We start from the raw sequence: 20,946 nt of genomic DNA, 5'->3' as shown, positions 1-20,946 counted from the left end.
TTTAAAGAATGACAATTTTGCAAGCATGAAGGTTGTTATTTACACAGGCATATATAGTATACCACTTGTACTGCTGTACAATACCAATGGTTTGATGTGGACTCAAAACACAACTGAAACAACATATTAACACAAAGTTTTGACTCAAAAATTACAACCTCAAATCTTTAAAATCTGGGTTGGTCGAAACACAAAATATACTATATTAATCATCACATCAATTTGTACGAGGAAATAGTAATGTCGTCTACTCTTTCTTTTCTTCCTTATTGTTGTTAGCAAGCGCTTCCTTCTCACGTGCTTGAGCACTGGGCGGAGTTGCCATTGTTGCATACTTCTCGGTCTTCCCCAGTACGATCTCAATCTACATTACATTTCATTGTTAAAAAAAATAAAAAGATTTACACAAAATTTAAGTCTAAGTGTTTCATATGTTTGTTTTAAATGATGATTATATAAAATTGATTACCCTGGCCTTTTGAATGAGTCGGCCCCTCGTTTCATCCTTCATGCCGATGGTGGATGTCACAACCTCTGTCATTAGCGTATATATGTATTAATGTATTAGCGCTTAAGGTACATAATATTAAAATTTATATTTACGTTGTTTACTTACTTTTCTCAATTGCGAGGCCATTGTTCTTGAGTATCTCGGCAACTGTAACAACTGTAGTGATGGCTATAACAATAGGAAACAATGCCGATTCAACAAGCTTTCAAGCACAACTTAATAATGGTATCCTCAAATATGTTTTGTGGTTTTGTTATATCTCATTAGTCATCATAGTGACAAACTCATCTTAAAATTACGATTCTTAGCACAACTTAAAAATATCATTAACGTGTAAAAGAGTATGCACTAAAGAATAAGGTTTACCCTGTTAAGGTTACTCGGGGTGAGGCCGAGTATTTTTACCCAGATTTACGTTGACTAACCAGGTTATACGGTTATCTCGTGACCGTTTCTGACCCTTTTCCTGATCACCCTAAGATATGTCACTAGTCAACTATGAATTTAAATATTTTCATTAGGATATCAAGACCCCAACCGCTAGATTATCATATTATACATACATAAAAGAAAGTTGTACCCATGCCCAAAGCATAAATTAATTAAAATTTAAATATGCATATAATAATGAGATAATTAATATATATTGTTGTGGTTCTTATTATATATGATGATAAAATAGAACAGAGATGTTGTACCCATGCCCAAAGCAGATAGCTCAACTTCATCATGTTGTTGAATGTACCTCTGAAAAAAAACATAAAGAGCAAATTTAATACAAACATGTAACTTTGTAAATAAACATATTAATATTAAATCATCTTAAGACTATTTCAGTTTCATCATAAAATCAATTTCCAATATACAATTTGTTAAATTGATATCGTATATATAGGATGATTTCCATATATCCTTTATGATTCATGCTTTCAAGGATCATGCTAGCTATATTCTTGTGTTGTATCACGAATAAAAATTAATGATTACATCGAAGAAAGTTTAACTTTATTCTTGGTTAAATATCAGTTTCCCAACAAAACATCGTATGGTAGGTAGCCTTTGGCCTAGCGGTATCGAGGAGCCCCTGACCTTGATGTCATGGGTTCAAGACTTCAAGTCATGTTTAGAACATTATTCGTGTAAAATTATGTAGTATACGTGAATTTGCCGTTCTAAACGCATAGTAGGTACATTAATTACCTTAGCAAGATTGACATAAAAGAAAAGAGGTTTCTTGGTGTTAGAGACTTGAATGCGGTTCTTCTTCGGGCTCATGCCATTAACCGAACCAGGGCTCATGACATTAACCGGAACAGGGTTGGTGATATTAACAGGAGCTGGGCTCGTGACATTAATAGGAGCGATGGCAGCAGTTTCAGTGGTCATATTTATTTCTCGAAGAGACACACTTAATTCGAACGTATAATTTGTTATAAGTATGTATCTATATTTACTGCCTCTCGGTCTCTCTTTTATGTATTTTGAGGGAAAACTTAGAGTTAATTTCGACCTGTGTGATGGTATAGAACTGTATCAAGTGTTATAAAATGGTGCATATAACCTGCATTGAGACATGCTGATTTTTGTAATGTGGATATTTGACTCGGTAAAAAGGCCATTTTTTGTGACTTAATGGATGGTTATACGAGATAAATGGAAAACTTCTGTATGTCATACATTCACTTATTATTTATATTGTCATGCCTACTTATTCGGATTATTCATGGTTGCAGTAACTTTTTTTTTCTTTTCTTTTTGACAATTGTTGTTTATTTATCTTGATATTATAGATAAATGCAAAGATTCAATAATCTATATGATGGGAATATTGAAATGGTCTAACAACATTCAACACTCTTGTTACATTTCGTATGGTGTAATATTTACTAGGTTGTGATAGTTTTTTTTTTTTTTTTTTTTTTGTTTGAAATAGGTTGTGATAGTTAAATTATGAGCCAAAAAGTATCGCATTAATTTTGTAAAAGTTAGAATTTTGACATGGCTGATTTGATAAAGTAGCATCTAATTGGATGCTTACGTTGCTGCTAAATGATCATTTTTTCCCAATTTTTATTGGAAGACATATTTTTGTTTTAGAAAAAATAATTAAAAAGTAAAAGTGATATTATTTTTATTGAAGTTTTTATATTTTATAATATCTTTGAAAAAGTTTTCCTCATAATACTTGCGTTGTTTTGTATATAGTCTACATTCGGAATAAAAATGAAAGTATATGAGTTATTCATAAATTCGTTAGCCTCAAGGACTACACATGCAAAACGAGCAAATTAAGGGACTGTTCGCATAACTTTTCAGTTAAAAAAAATATCACATAATTAGTTACGGTCACATTTTTAAAGCTTGACCTATTGAAACAAAACTAAAAGTATATAATCTGATGATAGCTTTAACCGTTTAAAAATCAGCGTCTTCTGAACATATAATAGCTTTTAAACCTTTCAAGACACATCCATACAATACAACCCTTACAAAAAATTAATTAGAATCCTTAAATACATATTTACAAATATCTGCTTTACTATAAGCAAATAAATATCTGATTATTCAACCTACAAACCTCTTCTCTCCAATGGTTTCTAATCTGGCCAGCTCCCTTTAGCAACACTTCACAAAGGTTTCAAACATATCGCAACGACACAGACAGGCACTAACCGGAGCTGCAGCCACGGTATCCGATCGGGATTTCACGTACCCCGTACGAGCAAAACTTGCGCTTTTTTTTCAAAATTTGTAGACTTTCTAAACCCTAATTTACCTTCTTCCAGAATGAGATTTTGTATTTCTTCTTTGACTCAGAAGCTTAAGCATATTGTCAGTAAGATCAACAGGTGAAGAAGTATCATCATCATCATCTTGTTTATTCGAACCAGACGTCTGAGTCAACCAGCCTAACGCCTCAACAGCAGCATCCCGTTCCGCAAGCTGTTTGTTTCTTTTCGGTTTACCAACAAATTGCATTCCTTTAAACTCAACTAACGCCCTAAATTCGTTTGTTTTCAGATGTTTCGTTTTGTATTTTGGAGGAGTGTGGCCTGCCCTCATCAGCAGGGTTTGCAATAAGCTTTTTGGGTTTGCTCCGTCTCTTGTGAAGTTATCGTTGTCAGTTGACTCCTTTAACCTTTTGCTTTCACGCCCAAAGACAAATCTACCATCACATTGATCTCCTGATACAATCTCTTGAACGGCAAGCATCAGATACTTGCCTTCTTTGTGGATGTCAATGTTTGGATCTTTAAGCTGCACAGCAACACATGAATAAACAATTTTACTTTTGTTATCAGATCAAAATGATGACTTCTTTTTTGCGCTTGTGGTCCCTCGTTTTTACATCAAATCGCATGCGGCGTCCTTGACATTTTCTCTCAACTCCGGTAATCCCTTCATTTTACAATTGTTGCGTGGGTGGTCCCTCCGTCTAATTTCCGTTGAAAAAGTCTGTTAATTCTTGACATGTGCATTGCAAACTTTTTTAACGGAAGTTAGACAGAGGAAACACCCACGCAACAATTGAATAAGGGACTACCGGAGTACGCGGGACGCCACATGCAATTTGATGTAAAAATGAGGGACCACAAGCGCAAAAAAGTCCAAAATGATATATAAATTATAAAGTACAAAATAGACATAATTATTAAGATGATCTTGTGGTTTGTAGTGAATTGCTTAAATAGTCCTTAGGGTTTTTTATCAATACAGTCCTCGTGGCTTGCAAAAGTTGCTGGGATGACCCTTTTGTGTGACGGTCATTAAAAAATTCCGTTAAATCAGGTCACATGTCACGCACACGAGGGTATTCTAGTCATTTTATCCTTTCTTCTAGTCCAGATATGTAACATCTTAACTTTCAATGAAAATGGGATCACATTTTACTAAACAGGGTACACAAAGCAATTTAGGTGCAACATTGTTTTTGAAAACTTAAGGTGCTCATGAAAACATAGAAGTAATAACCTGACCGGCAAACACGTTATTTATCCATCTCCATTTTTACATTAACATATAAGTAAATGGGTCAAGATTACATCCTCCAGTGAACATTTACGTATTTAATCTAATAAAAGTAAGCTAAAGGTCTGACCTTCTTTTGCAAGAGCTGATCAAGTTCCTGCTTTAGTTTGACAAAGGACTCGGCCAAAGATGGATCCATGAAGAAATCAATATACCCACCTAGCATTTTCAAGTGTCCGGGCTACAATATCAAGTCATATATTAGGACCATTAGCGTAAAAAAACATCTGATTATATCTACCATGGTTGAAAATTACCGAAACGCCATTGAGTAGACCACCACCGAAGAGAATCAAGATTGAATCTGAAACACCGGTGGAATCTCGTATATACACATTATTTACTTTCACTTTTTCCCCAAACAACAGCCACGGGTATGGTATCGTCTGGTACCGTGCGTTAACAGAGTTCTGAAGTATCATATAGTTGTTAGACTCATATGAATACCAAGTCACCTTATACATGTATGTGTGTGTGTAAATACATGCATACATATCATACACAGATAGATGTCGATTTTTACGAGTCACGAATTTAAGATTTAAAAATACATGTCAAGTCTTAAGTCAACAAGTATCCTTACCGCATAGAGGAACACCTGGCCATCATCCATGGTTTTGAAGGACATTGATACCTCCCTGTGCTGCACATATACAAAACTCTTGAAGTTAGACAATTACTTTTTAAAAACATCAGAAAAAATTTGTAACGCTTGAATTAGAGATGGTAAGTTGGCAACTCTGGCTCATTTAATATGTATCTAGCAATTTGGATACTGTTTTGTGTCAAACGGGTCACATCAAAATAGGTAGCTAACACAAGAACATGTCAATATGATCAAAAAGGTATACAATTTATGTATAAAATAACATACCACTACGGATGCTATGCCCGGAAAGAGGCCTGCACATATAATGGCTCGAACCAATGATTGATTATGATTCAATCGATTGTTAATGCTTGTATCTTCCTCGAGCAATTGAGCATCTTTTAAAATGTAGATAAATTGATTACGAAGAGAATGTATAGCTTGAAGTGTTTGAGCAGAAAGAAAATTCTTCCAGCAATATTCATACGCAGATCCTTCTCTTTCAGCTTCTTTCCATCCTTCATAAGCACGAACAAGCGCCATATGATCACTGTAATCTTTTACAGAAAATCTAGCTTTTGCATCACTAGCTTGCTGAAAAAGATGTAATACAGTTACATTATTAGAGTATAACAACCAAACCATAATCATGGAAACTGATTCAGACATAAAAACTGAACATTTAATAAATGATTATGTAATATGAATACTCAGATTCAGATATTTGGTAGTGGTTGGATGTGCTTTAGTTTTTTTCAAGTTGTAATAATACAATAAAGCTAATAGATAAAGTAACTAATAAATTTTTTGACTGAATTGGCCAAGGTTCCAAAAAACGCTAAACGGGGATTGATCGGTCGGGACCTTAAAAGGATTAATCGGATTAATAGGGGATTAATCGGATTAATAGGGGATTAATCTGATATTGACCAATGCTGACTTTTAAATACAGATTTTCCGGCCGTTTTTTACAGTTTCCGACCGTTTTTTAAAGATTTTCCGGCCGTTTTTTACAGTTTCCGGCCATTTTTACCTTTTCCGGCTGATTACCGATAAATTTGAAGGATCAATCGGAGACTTCAAAAAAAGGAGCCTTAGAAAGACAAGTGCTTTAGAAAATTTTCAAATATGTAAAAAGAGACGGGTAAATAAGTAGCCTTAGTTCCCCCCACCCCCCCCCCCCCCCCCCCCCCCCCCCTAAATGAACATTTTTGTGGTTGCTAAATTGACATTACTCCCCGCTCATAGAAATTCAAATTTTAACCAATTGAGTAGTTAAAGATAGGTAGCCTAATAATATTAAAAGATAACTCACATCTTTCCTTTCTTGAGGCAAAAGAAAAGGATCTTTGACACTAAGTCCAGCAACAATTGTAAGAATCGGATCAAAGCAGCGAAAGAAAGCACCCATTATCAGCATTTTCCCTAGCTTCGGATCGAGTGGAAGCATTGCAAGATATTTACCTATATTAATAACAAGGAATAAGATAAGTGTGCATTATCAGAAATATAAATAATGATTAGTGATAAAATTTAAACTAACCAAGATGTGTAAGATTCTCATTTTCATCTAATGCTCCAATCAACTTTAAAAAATCCACAGCGTTTTGGACCTAAAACAACTAAAAGTTAGCTCCCTATAATATGATTTAACATTTAAGATATATATGTAAAAACCTAATTAATGAGATTACAGATTACAGATGACTGAGATGATGAATAGTTGATACTTACAGCCAACGGCTCGGGTGGCTGCAAAGCAGACGAGAGGAATTCCCCAATACTATCAACCTGCAAACTTTTGATTTGCAAGCAAAGAGAATTTAGGGGAGTTCTTAAAAGTTCAGGTAGTTGATATTCAGAGAAAGCTTCATAAACACATCGAGGATATAGATGATAGCATTCTCCTGGTTGCACACGTCCAGCCCTACCTCTTCTCTATAACACAAAACAGTAAAAACAACAATAAGTAGATGTGGCAAAATGGGTGGGTCGGTTTTGTTTTTGTAACGAGTGAAAATGACAACCTAGGTTGGATTGAATGACATATATTTTCATATACCTTTTCTGAATAGAAACAAATAAAGTTAACTGTAAATAACTTTGGCATTATGTAGATCAGATAAGCTAAATTTTTTTAAAAAATGAACTAATATAACAAAAAGAATTACGACATTGTATGCATTGATAAATACATTGTGTGCAACATATTGGTTGAGCCGGCCCACCCAGCTGAACCCTTTCCATTATTAACCAACTTTTATAATTTGACATATCAGAGTTTGAACATAACCACAACAACCCACTCAAAGCTAAATTGTTCAAGATTGCAACTTTACCACCACCACCAACAACAACAAAACCCAATACCACATGAGTGGTGTATGGGGGAGGTTGGATGTAGACAATCCTTCCCCTACCCGAGAATAAAAACAAGTCCTTTCTCCACCAAGAGTGATCTCGAAATTAGAGAAAGTCATCCCTCTCTTTATTCGGCGGATAAAGAGATTGCTTCCGACTGGACCTCCGGCCAAAAAATAGGGAATTTTTTTTTTTAAAATAAAAAATAGTAAAATAAAATTAAGACGCCATGAAAATGGTAGAATCAGATTTTCATGGGTTTAAAAGTCTGCCTGAAAATCAATTTAGGCTCTAAGCAGCAGTCAAGACGCCACTTAATCGACGCTTGGTGTTGCCTCAATAAATAGAGCCAAGGGACCTTGCAACTTTACCATCTTTCAATATTTAAAATGCCTAAAACTGGAGAAATATACTTACCTTCCAACCATCTACAAGGTTTAAAGGTTAGGTAAAAGGTAAAAGGTAGAAGGTTTTCCATGTTCGGGCTACCCGGGCGGGCGAGTAATCCGACCCCATACTCTGATTACTCCCTTGCTGTTTCCATCCCATCCCTCGCCACCACTAAATATTCGCCCTATACGGGATTCGAACCTGAGACCTCTTGCAAGGAACTCAGGCCCCAACCTGAGACCTCTTAAAGGTTGTAAGACCCTTATCCCTTGTGAAAAGTGGGAAGAGAACTAAAAGGTAACTTACTTGTCGAGCAGATGCTTGAGATATCCATGAAGGTAGCAGACAAGGAGTATTATTCAAAGCATCATAAGTTGTCTCTTTAGCTTTTCCACAATCAACCACAAATACTACATCATTGATCGTGATACTTGCTTCTGCCATATTTGTAGCAAGCACTATTTTACGCACATTTGGTGGCGCCTTCTCGAAAATGAGTTTCTGAGACATAACAAGTTCATATATTCAACAAAACCCTAAAAAAGAAGGGAAAAAAAAGTGTAATAATATTGTAATTGTATGATGGTAAAAGAATGCAAGCAGTACCTGCTCGGATGTTGCCATCGAACCATGGCACGTTAACAGAGAAACCTTGTTAGGATCTCCGATTAAAGGATGTGCTTTAAGTTGGTTTTTCAAACAACTAATGTCGTCCCAACCAGTCATAAATACTAGAACAGCACCTGGTCTTTCTTTACGACAAATATGGCATAAAACTGCCTCGATAAGATTAAATCCAATGCCATCTGATGTCCAATAAGACAAAGAATCACGTGCCTTGGAGCTATAGTTATCAAAGCTCGCTTGACTCAATGCATCCTGAGGATAAATATGCAATATTTGATTACTAATGATAATAAACACAGGATTAAGATTACTAATGATATTAAACATTTGATTACTAATGGTTTATCCACCGAAACATGTTTGGTTTAAAGAACTTTATAATTGACTAATGAATTAATTATGATATCAAAACAATATAACAGAATAACTTAGGCCATTTAAATAAAAGGACTTAGGGTTGTGTGCATCAGGCGCCTTCTAAGTTCTAACTTGTTTCAGTTGTTCCCCCTTTCATAAGCAAATGGGCCTCAAGTAAACAACTTAAAGCAATAGTCATCAATTTATGAAGTTGTTTGATTAAGTTTACGCAAGGACATACCTCAACGAGAGTAGTAATCTGGTTTTTCCTTTTACGTTGAACTAGCTGTTTTTGAGTTTTCCACAACTTATCTTGGCCATAATAATCAACTTGGTTTTCAGGAGTTAATTTATACCCAGTAATCTCCAATACATCTTCTAAAAAATGTGCCCGGACTGGGTGAGTGAAGCCCTATAGTCAGAAAACACCACATACAATCATATTAGACTATACTCTACATCATGAAGAATTCTTTGTATCACACTATCACCATAATATATATCTTCTTACAGAAACTAGAAATAGACGTCATTAAGAACCAATATAAATAAATGTTCTGAAAAAAGAACCCTGTATTGCAGAAACATGGTAGCTAAATATAAATTTCAATACATTAATGAATAATAGATTCAGATATGTCAAATCTCTTATGGGTAATTTCTCATTAAAAAACAGAAAGAAGATAACTAAGCTAAAAGAAATTTCAACCCATATACTAATGAGTAGTAGGTTCGGATATGTCAAATCTCTAACGGGTAATTTCCATCAAAAAAATTGAAAGAAAATAACTTAAAACGGAAAGGTTACAGGTCGAAAGTCACACAAAATGTACAACAACAATACAGAATCCTGTTGAGGGCAGGGTCTAGGAGATGTAAGACGTAAACCGTCATACCCCTACCCGAAAGTAGAAAGCAAGAAACTTCGGCAGACTGTATGCAAGGTTGTAAAAGTCCCCCGACTTGTCGGAATTTTGAAGTAGTCCGACTAGTCCCTAACTTGGTTGAATTATTCGGTCAAAGTTGTCAAAAGTCCAATTTAGTCAGTCAAAGTCGAATTTGTTAGTTCAAAGTCAGATTTATTCGGTCAAAGCAAGTCAAATACAGTAAAAGTCAAAGTATGTCAATGTCCTACTAGTCCCCGATTAGTCCCCCACTTGCTTAACTTGTTGATGATGCTTGTGACATATAGCTCCGCCATATAAAATCCATTAGGTATTATAACTAACATGGTTTACCACATGTCTATCTCACCACTTCCAGTTCTCCTATCCTGTGTATTATATCTAACATGGTTTGAATAAACTAATAAAGCATTGACCTCACTTTATTTAAAGATTTACCTTATAAATTATAATTGAAAGATTAATCTAACTAATCATGTTTTACACCTCATTCGTTAGTAAATAAAATATTTTTGAGAAATATATGTAATTCAGATCATAGACCCTACCCATTTTAACCTCTACACATGATAACCAGTGCTATCTTGTAAGTCAATTCACTTGTTTTGATGTAACAAGAAAAGAGAAGCTCTTACAGGAATATGAATCACAGGAGCTCCTTCAAAGTAATTAGAAAATAGTTGTGCGTTCAATGTAGCGCTCATCAGTATCAATCTCAGGTCCCTACGACGTGGAAGGAGGTCCTTCAATACAATCAATAGGAAATCTGATAATTAAGAACAAACAATAAATAAATAGTGTAACAAGATTATTAAAAGCAAAAAAACAGTGAACAAAGTCAAATAAGAAAGTGCACCTTCATTCATGCCTCGTTCATGAATTTCATCAACAAAAACATGGGTTACACCGTGTAAATTGGGGTCACTCAGCAGCCTCCTAAGCAGAATTCCACTTGTACAAAAAAGCAGATGGGTGTTTTTTCCTTTCATCCCCTCTAATCGAACTTTGTAGCCAACCTGTTTATAATCATCACACATATGCACATAGGTTAGGGATCTCTGGAATTAGGGAAACCATCTTCAAGAATGTTACAAATTAACTGTAAAGGTGGCAAATTGAGTGGCGGGTTAATAAGGAAAAAGAAAAGGCTGAAATAGGTTGGGTTGACCCTTAAACACTTTCATGTCCATTTATAATATGTGCATGCGTGTGAAAACAAGGAGATAAAACAAAGGTGAAAACGGGAGGACTTTCACTGTTTATGAAAGGGTGAAACTTTGTTCTTAGCTTCACAATTTAAAATAATAGAATGAAGGTTGAAAATAAGACTTCACTGCTTCAAAAACTTATGTGAAGCAAACATAAACCCCTTGTTTTCACCAGAGCTTTACCCTATATATGCACAATAACTAATGCATCAACTATACTTGCAAAAAAAGTATAAAAATCAAAATCTTTGAATAACAAAGATTTAGGAGGTTGTATGCATTAACACATACACTTTTATATGACTCTCAACCTATTTGACCTGTTCTTTTAGGAAAAAATTTATTTATTACACCTTTAAAAAAGAACTACATATAACCAAACTATTCCAACCATAACTCCATAAGTAAAAATGGGACAAAATTACCACCTCTACAGCTAAGTGAAGAGTAATAAAAGCATACTGATTCACCAAGGGGTTCTCCCCTTTCAGTTGAAACTCTTTCGGCAACGGACATGGCAGAAATTCGACGAGGCTGTGTACATAGTATGTTACAGAATGCACCGCGACCAGATTCAATCTCAGATTCCAATATGTATTGTGGTAGTTGAGTTGTCTTACCACACCCAGTCTCTCCAGAAATGACAACAACCTATCATTACAAACGCACGATGTAAGATAGTATTTTATGTTTATGCATTAGCATAAGCACATGCAAACATGGTCTCTTGACTTTTTATGATATGTACATGGCATACGACTGATGAATATATTTTTTATTTAAAGTGGATTATTAACTTTCAAGCAAAACTGATTTTATGAAGACAAACCTGATTCTGTGCAATTGTTTGGAGCAGTCTTTCCTTTTCTTTAAATGAGGGAAGAGACATGCGTGCCTTTAGCATCTTCTTGCCTTCTGGGGATTCCTGTAGATACAAGAAATAATTCTTTTTAAATAATACATTGCCAAGAAGATCATCTCTAGAAATAAAATTTGATCTGTATGATGGTGGTGAGATGGGTGGGTTGGATAGTGAATCAAAATGGGTTAGGTCCACTTTAGTAAGGGTCCGAAAGGGCCAGGTGAGTTGTGTTGGCCCACAACGCTGTCAGCTCTTTGAAAAGTTACAAAATAGTTATCATTACAAAAAAAATACCGAAAAAATGATCTGCAAATTAAAAAAAAAAAGAATTTATGAGTGTGTGCAAATAGTTAAACTTTGCGGGACATTAACCCGTTCAACGTACTTGACACGTTCCCATTTTTTATTATAAAAGGTGATTTGACCTTGTTGATATAAACACAGCCAAAGCCAACACATTCATGAGAAATTGGGCCAAGATTGTCACTCTACCATATTATTAGAGTAATGATACCAGTTAAATCAGAAAACCTATACCTGACTTTAAAATGGAAACTAAGGATCAACGAAAAACATGGAACAAAGACAATCTAACACTCCGTATAAAACTAAAACATCGTTCAAGATAAGGTGTAACATACCGTTTTTCATCATAACATGTCCAAGGTACGTGATGAACTTTAGAATGTTCATACTTGGTTGTATAATAGTATAAAGATGATGGTACGATGATTGCATGAAGTGTACCAAGCGTGTGCGCGTTTCTTGTTCGAATGTCGAAGAAAACTGGACGTTGTTTGAGTTACAAGGCGTGTACGTACCTTTTCGACCCCAAATAAAGTTTGAGTTGATATTTCAAAACCTTACCATTAGAAAGGAAATCTCATTACGTTTCCAACGATATTTGATTCATCGAAAACGGAGTTACGGTCAAAAAGTTATGGCCAAAACAAGTTTGCTGAAGTTCGGATGAAACAGGCAAATGCCGCGGCGCGACCAGAATGGCCACGGCGCGACAAATGCCTATTTTAAGGGTCAGAAAGCTTAAAAAAGTGATCTAAAATCACCCTCTGGGCCACGGCGCGGAGGGTTTGCTCCGCGGCGCGACAATAGGCACGATCTGGTGCTGTTCAGCCTTTTAATGAGTTAAATGAAGGGCAAAGTTGGTATTTCACATGTGGACGGGTTTTTGGCCATAAAACTGATTCCAATCTTATCCAAACCACATTTTCTTCATTCTCTTCCCTCCCGCTCACACACCAAACCCTAGAGAGAGAGTAAAGGGTTTAGAGAGAGAAAGCTCGAATCGAGGAAGAAGAAGAGTGTTTTGGGTAAGGTCACAAGAGTTAAAGTTGTTCTCCTCGTTCACGGCTACGTTGTGGTAGTGATGGTAAGTTCTAACTCCGAAATTCATCTTTATGATTTGATATTCAAGTTAGGGTTTTGAGCTTTTTAGTTGTAAAACCCATTTAGATGATGAAGTGGGTTTATGAAAACTAGTTATTTTTGTTACATGGCGGGTTTTGGGTTGATTGACGTTTTGGCCATGATTAGGCTATAGTTTTGGGTGTAATCACTTAGTTTAGTGATTTTGAAAGTGTTGAAACCCTTTTGGGTGTATTTGGGTTGATTAATTTTGAAATGGGTCAAAATTAGGGTTTATGTGTCAAATTGGGTAAGCTAAGTGTTTAACACTTGTGATTTGGTTTAATTCGTGTATTAGGGTCATTTTCACTTGTGTTAGTGATTATTGACTAGTTTGGGCATTTTTACGACTTTGGTCAAAATGGGTAAATTGAGTTGGGTCAAACTTGATGATGACTCTAGTTTTGGTCAAAGGGATGTTAAACACTTTTGTTAAGTGTTAAATGGCGTTTTTGATTGAATGTAAACGTGGGAAATGATTTCGGGTTAAAATTGGCATTTTAACCAAAAAGTCAAACTTGGTCAACCATGAAGCGGGTTTTTGGGTAATATACGAGATAGTATGCGTTTAAAGGCTAAAGTTGTTGTATTTTGGTATTTCGGGAACGCGGGAACTAGTCTCGTTAGTTTGGACCTTCGGGTGTCATTAAATGTATAAAAAGGTGAACTTTGCACTTAAGTGTCTAAATGGGCGGATTGCGGAAGTAGGTATAAACCCTTGGTTAAGGGTGTTGTGTCGAATTCTCTTGTAGAGAATGTATGTTGATTATGTGTATACCTATATGCGTATTATAGGTAAAGGTTTGCTCGGTGGCGTTTGAAGGCGATTTTACATACATGATTTGCGCGGGCGTTTCGAGGTGAGTGGAGTAATTATACGTATGTGTATATGACGTATTTATTTGTGAATGTTATGGTATGAACCATCGAGCCGGTAGTGCCATAACATGTATGTGACGAGTGTCAAAGTGTGAACCATCGAGCCGGTAGCACTATAAAATGAGGCGTGAACCATCGAGCCGGTAGCGCCGAAGTGTGAACCAAAGAGCCGGTAGCACTATAAAATTATGATATGAACCATCGAGCCGGTAGTATCAAAGTGTGAACCATCGAGCCGGTAGCACTATAAAATTATGATGTGAACCATCGAGCCGGTAGCATCAAAGTGTGAACCACGAGCCGGTAGCACTATAAAACAAAGTGTGAACCATTGAGCCGGTAGCACTATAAAAGAGTATGACTCAAATGCGTATGTTGTGAACCATCGAGCCGGTAGTACCATAGCGTTTATGGTTAACCATATGGGGGTTTGTTGATTGTTTAGCATATTATATTATATATATATATATATATATATGGATCAAGAGGGAAGTAACCATTCGGGGGGAAGCGGGGGGAAGCAAAAACTTTTTTTTTTCGTTTTTTGAAAAAACTTTGTTCACGAACATTATAGATGAGATGAAAATATGAACATTTAGTAGAGACACTTTGTGATAAATGTTTTTATTTTGGCGGGAAAACGCTCGAAGAAGTAATATATAACAATTATCGTGTTTTTCGAGCGTATTTTGAGGTTTTAGCTATTCGGGTTTAGATATTAGGGTTTAGATATTAGGGTTTAGATATTAGGGTTTAGAAATTTAGGGTTTAGGGTTTAGATTTAGGATTTAGATTGAGTTTTTAACACGAACGGTTTAGAGTTTAGGGTTTAGGGTTTAGTGTTTTGGGTTTATGGAATAAACCCAAAACACCAAACCCTAAACCCTAAACCCTAAACCCTAAACTCTAAATCGGGCTAAATTTTACTTCATAAAACATGAAAAAAAAAGGTTCATATTCTTCACGAACAATATTATCTTGAATGTTATTTTTGTCGATCGTTTTCCCGCCTAAATAATAACATTCATCACGAAGTGTCTCTTCTAAATGTTCATATTTTCGTGTGATCTTGATGCCGGAAAAAAAAAAAAAAAAAAACGGAAAAAAAAAAAAAATTTGCTTCCCCCCGCTTCCCCCCGATTGGTTACTTCCCCATTGATCCTGCCCCTATATATATATATATATATATATATATATATATATATATATATATATATATATATATTGTGATGAGTATATGCTAATGCGGTTTTTGTGATATTGTACAACTTGTTAGTAATACGAGTATGATGACATGCTATTTGAGTTACAAGTTTGTATGCGGTATTGTGTAAGTGGTTGCAAGTAAGTAGGTTATATATGTATATGTATAACTATTGCACTCACTAAGCTTTAAGCTTACCCCTCTCGTTGTTTACTTTTTACAGGGTTTGAGATTGTGAAGCTAGCTAGTTGTTAGACTAGACGAGTAGGAGCACTTGGCTCGATGGGGTAGCTTTTGGATGATTTGGATGCGAATTGGGGATTTGGTAGTCCCCAGGATTATGCTCTTGGTATTGGGTAGGGTTATCGAGTATTAACCCGTGTTTGTGTAATTGGATTATTATTACAAATGCTTTTGTAAGGTGTCATTTGGATACCAAGGGTCATTGTAAGTTGTTAAACGTAATGTCACGATGTTATGTTTTTGGTTAAAACAGAGTTGGAAATATTGTGTATTATTGGGACCTAACTTATATAAATAAAAAAAAAAAAATGTACTCCGTTTTTGGTTTAACGGATTGGGGTTGTTTCATAAGGTCACCTTAGAACTTCTAGTGTAATGCTCAAGGAACTTTAAAACACTCATGGCAAAGGCGTATAAAGCCATACCTTTCAATGTAAGATACCCCTAACTTGAAAGTATTAACAAGATTGAAGTGGCTACTCAAGCATTAAAAGTACCAAAACTCGGACCAAGTTTATTCAATATATATACTAAAATTTAGACTGAATTTATTCAAATGTACCTCCCAAGATCGTTGCATATTTCTCATTTGCAAACTTCGTCTCTGAAGTACTTTCTCCATTAAAGACCCATCTACCAAAGGATCTGAATTACCAGCCCTGTTTACAACCTCAGCCTCATGACTATCTTCATCCTTACAGGTGGCAACATCTCCATTTATCATTTGCATTCGATCAAGATGCTCCTGAAGCAGACCTTCTACTCTTCTTTGCAAGCTTAATGGTATAACTACCTACACTCGTAAACCATGAAATACACATCACTAATTTCATATACTTAATGTATTGAAGTTTTATTTTGTATATGAAACTTTCTACAAATGTATTAAGTATGTATTTGAAAGTCTGGCAACCGGAATATTACTTAGATTTTTGCTATTGTCTATTTCCAAGTTCACACTTTTTTGCTACTGTATGAATCCAAGTTTCTGAAGTTTTATCGTGTGTATAAACTTTTTAATAATGTCTAAAATATGTATCGAGTGACCACCAACCTGAACATCGTTTACATTTGTGCTATTGTATGTATCCAAATTTATATTTTTTGCTATTGTAAGTATCCAAGTTAACAACTTTTTGCTATTGTATATTTGTATGTATCCAAGAAACTTGAAATTACCGGTGATGGTAAAGCCAGTTACTCAATACATACATTAGACATTATTAGAAAAGTTCATACACACAATAGAACATTAAAACTTTGATACATACAATACCAAAAAGTGTAAGCTTTAATACATTCTCAAAACATACACGCTAAATTTTATGAGAGTTTGGACATGTGGTTCGGAGCAGATTATATGGTCGCACTAAACAGTTTTTTACGTTTAGATTATCACAATTACATAAAAGAGATACACATATTCTGCGTATATTAACTTCATTTCGGGATCACATATAAGGTACCTAACCAGCTAACAGATCATATTAGATAAGAGTAAAACATAATTACATGTTAACCCTTTCTTTAAGCATATCTTAAGACTCTTTAACTAACATTAACAAATTATGTACTCTTGTCGTATAGATGTCTTCTTTGGTAATTACACCTATTGAATCAATATCTACAAAATTTAAAAAGTTCCAAACACTCAAACATCAAAGTATCTAATAATCTAAATTAAAACAGCAAACGCATATCCAAATATTAAACGACTATCTTATAATGATTATTCATAGTCACACAATCACTTAAAAACACAAATTTGTAAAAGTAAAACTGCAAATGATCTTTACCTCCCTTTGGGGCCGCTTATCATCAAGATCTGGTCTGTAGTTGGGAAGAGGCACCTTGCTTGCAACCATAACTTTTCCGTACATTTCACTGAACATCGATTATTAGTGTAAGAAGATGAATGAGAGCATCAAATACATACATAGTCATAGTCATGAACATGATTGAACAGTCAACTACCAGTAAAGTCCCATTCTCTTGGCAAGATTAGATATTTGCTCATAGTCCCTTTTGTCTCTTTTATCTCTAGACACAATCTCTTGTTCAGCTTCATTATGTAACAGCATGCTTAGTTTCCACTTCCACTCATCAATATTTGCCACCGAAGACGATGCCTATAAAGTCAAGCTTTCACTTATACACTAATATAGTAAAGTAGTATCACTACTTGACCAATAATTACAAATTTATCATTTCAATATCAAATCAAAACACACACACACATAGTGCACAGATCAAACTTCAAATAAGAACCTAAATACATATTAATCCATGAAAGAAGTTTCAAAAAAAAAAAAAAAAAAAACAGAATTCAAATCATGTAAGTCAGCTAAAATTTAAGTTCAAAACTCTTTATCTCAATTGAGGTATTGTATCTCCATTCACAAATATTTACATCACAATTTTACTTTAATTTGCAATCATTTCAACTTCTTTCAATGGATAATAGTGAATTAATCTGCTAATATGATGCAATTCTAACAGAATAAGCAATTATAACACATGCCTCCCTGTGAGAGTGCAATTCGTACTTATTTGAATTCAATCATTTGTAGAAGAAATATTAACACCAAATGAATAAACAATTAAGTTAAAAATAAAACGTACGGGATGATTCTCGTAATCGCATTCGTATTCATCATCTGAGAACTGATCAATTGCGTAGCTACTGAGATATCGTGTACTATTACCGGAGAGAGAAATTGAATTAAGGAATCGTGTAAATGAACCGCCATGATTGATTATTGAAGAACGATGGTGAGGAATTGGAGTTGAGCAAGTGTTTAGGGTTTTGTTTGTGATGAAAGTGGAAGCTAAAAGAAGATGTTTAGTTGTTGTTTTGGATTTAGATGCTAACATAAACCCTAACCTGTAATGCATAACGATGATGTTGGGGCATGGCAGGACTTGAAACGAAGGAGTTGCAAGGTTTTAATTTAACACGAGGATGTATTTTGTGAATTTAATTGTTAGAGGGAAAAAAATGCACAAGTCTGATGATTTTTTTTTTTTTAAATAGTAATTTTTTCAAACGGACTTTAAAAAATGGAAACTGAATCATAATCTTCGCAAAAATGGTAAAACCGAACTTTCAAAGTTCGGTTTTGGTCAAACCCAAAGTTTGAAAGTTCGGTTTTGTTATTTTATTGATTTGGTCCGTTGAATTGGTGACTGGATGGGCAACGTGGCAAAACCGAAGTTTGGAACTTCGGTTTTGCTTTAACTTCCAGCTACCCCATTTACTGCATTTTTATCCCCATAAATACATATAATCCGTAAAAAATTAAACTGGCGAATGAAATAACGACACCAAGTACGTGCTAGATCGGAGCCGGTTGATAGTTCTTTATTATTTTTACAAGCCGAAAGGAATCATAGATCGTATGCGGTATTTACAAAGAAGCTTGACGAGGAGACGTTGATCAAACCACGAAGAGCTGATCTGAGCTTTTGGCAGCATATTTCACGACTATCAAACGAAAGAATTAATGAGCATGTGCAGGTGTATCTCGATAATTTGGGTTTGGGTTTAGTTTGTAAATTGGGTAAACAAAGACTGGATTGGTCACTTGTTACTGCTATGATTGAAAGATGGCGCCCGTAGACGCATACGTTTCATTTACCGATTGGTACAAAATAATTACCTTATATATATATATATATTAATTATTTATTTTAATATATATTATTATATCTTCGTAATATATATCATTAATTTAGTCAAGTTTATATTTTATATATATATATATATATATATATATATATATATATATATATATATATATATATATATATATATATAAATATATAAATACTACGTATTAGATAATTGTTTAAAATAGTATTTACGAATAGAATATATTTATATATATATATATATATATATATATATATATATCGGAATACTATATATAATCCATATTAATATTTGTAGGAGAAGCAACTGTAACGTTGCAAGACGTTCAGGTTTTATTTGGTTTACCAATAGACGGGGATGTATTCTCCGGTGTTTGGTATGAAACCAATGATAGCGATTGGATACCGTTTGTTGTTACCTACTTAGGGATCACCCCTCAGGCTATTGGTGATAGGGGTATACGTAGAGGGAGGATATTAATTTCCGTTTTAATGACGGAGTTGAATGAAGAAGTTGGAGACACTATCGAGTCTCACCAACAGCGGGCTAGAGTATATATTTTGGCTATGATGGGTGGCATTCTATTTTCTGATGCTAATGCGTATGATGTCTCTTTGAGTTTCTTGCATACCATCGTGGACTTGAGTCCAGCTAATCGTATTAGTTGGGGTAGTGCGGTTCTCGCACATCTTTATAGAAATTTGTGTAAAGCGGCCACAAACTATGAAGCCAAGGCCATTAATGGTTCGCTACTTTTAGTACAACAGTGGGTGTATGAACGAATTCCATCCCTCGCGCCAATGCTCAAAAATGATGTACGAAAGATTCCAGAGGACTTGCCACCGAACCAGATTCCACTTATTCCAGCACCCTATGGTTCTAGGTAAGAGATCATTGTAACTTTAAACCTTTAGTTATTGTAACTATATTCATTTGTATGTGTTATTCATGTGTAGGTGGCATGGTAAACGGACTAACAAAAATACGCCAGCACATGTATTGTCAACAGTTCGCTCCCTACTTTCGGCATTAACGCCTAGACAGGTAACATTTATTTGGTGTGAAACTATAGAAGCTATGTTAAATACAAAACATTTATTAAGTATTATAATATGTTGATGCAGTTTATATGGCAACCCTATGATGATGAGTTATTCGCCCGACTACCCGAGCAGTGTGTAGCTGACAGACCCTTATGGTCATACCGTGGGGCTATTATATTCTGGGCTACTATTGAGACACATCTTCCCGATCGGGTCTGTAGGCAGTTTGGATGGGGTCAGCCAATTCCAGGCGTTAAACACTTGCTTCCCGCTCAGACGCAATACAGTTACATTAACCTGTTTTAGTCAACGCAATACAAATATGAAAATATACATAAGTTAGTGATGTAAACTCACTTTGAGCGTTACAGACAGATCACTGACACAATTTTTCTCACAAGTCTTAACAACACCAACAACTTGATCAGCTAGTAAAAATCTACGTTGTCTCAAAATGCTTGCTATATCAGATCTACCTGCAGTTACAACAATACACATAAACTGTTAGCTTATGGTTTCAAGAATGAGTATACAATTTTGTTGTTTACCTCCGTACGGATATGCAAACTCCATCGCGCGTAGCCACGGATCCAGTGTAAACGAATCATCCGCTTCAGGTCTGTTGATTATTTCCCTTACAAAATCTTGCGTAGACATGTCA

The 20,946-nt window shown here is 35.1% G+C and overlaps 3 protein-coding genes across 4 annotated transcripts; 1 reads left to right on the top strand and 2 right to left on the bottom strand.

Annotated features, from left to right (window-relative positions):
* Window positions 1–228: 228 nt before the first annotated feature.
* Window positions 229–1,979, bottom strand: LOC139858531 (uncharacterized protein At2g34160-like). Its single transcript, XM_071847370.1, has 5 exons — window positions 1,712–1,979; window positions 1,210–1,258; window positions 617–679; window positions 470–534; window positions 229–364 (listed from the first exon to the last, which is right to left on the bottom strand). Exons 1-5 carry the CDS (start codon window positions 1,895–1,897, stop codon window positions 248–250), a joined length of 480 nt encoding a protein of 159 aa, XP_071703471.1. The 5' UTR covers window positions 1,898–1,979; the 3' UTR covers window positions 229–247.
* Window positions 1,980–2,912: 933 nt separating this feature from the next.
* Window positions 2,913–18,517, bottom strand: LOC139858513 (DExH-box ATP-dependent RNA helicase DExH3). 2 transcript variants are annotated; one of them, XM_071847353.1, is made up of 19 exons: window positions 18,213–18,517; window positions 17,565–17,719; window positions 17,387–17,474; window positions 16,153–16,383; window positions 11,807–11,902; window positions 11,440–11,628; window positions 10,626–10,785; window positions 10,405–10,535; window positions 9,106–9,276; window positions 8,487–8,759; window positions 8,187–8,381; window positions 6,864–7,067; window positions 6,673–6,742; window positions 6,445–6,593; window positions 5,415–5,723; window positions 5,124–5,201; window positions 4,798–4,950; window positions 4,611–4,721; window positions 2,913–3,769 (listed from the first exon to the last, which is right to left on the bottom strand). In XM_071847353.1, the coding sequence occupies exons 1-19, from the start codon at window positions 18,483–18,485 to the stop codon at window positions 3,284–3,286; spliced, it is 3,522 nt and encodes a 1,173-aa protein (XP_071703454.1). In that variant the 5' UTR covers window positions 18,486–18,517; the 3' UTR covers window positions 2,913–3,283. The 2 variants fall into 2 exon arrangements, with proteins under 2 accessions (XP_071703454.1, XP_071703455.1); XM_071847354.1 differs by having other exon boundaries at window positions 5,124–5,183.
* LOC139859626 (serine/threonine-protein phosphatase 7 long form homolog) lies at window positions 18,503–20,591 on the top strand. The gene is made up of 4 exons (XM_071848404.1): window positions 18,503–18,533; window positions 19,540–20,125; window positions 20,199–20,286; window positions 20,367–20,591. The coding sequence occupies exons 1-4, from the start codon at window positions 18,503–18,505 to the stop codon at window positions 20,589–20,591; spliced, it is 930 nt and encodes a 309-aa protein (XP_071704505.1).
* Window positions 20,592–20,946: the final 355 nt, after the last annotated feature.

This window comes from Rutidosis leptorrhynchoides, chromosome 7 (genome assembly GCF_046630445.1).
Source record: "Rutidosis leptorrhynchoides isolate AG116_Rl617_1_P2 chromosome 7, CSIRO_AGI_Rlap_v1, whole genome shotgun sequence".
Taxonomy (NCBI): Eukaryota; Viridiplantae; Streptophyta; class Magnoliopsida; order Asterales; family Asteraceae; genus Rutidosis; species Rutidosis leptorrhynchoides.
Note: the sequence above shows the minus strand (reverse complement) of the source record. Positions and strands in the feature narration are given on the sequence as shown.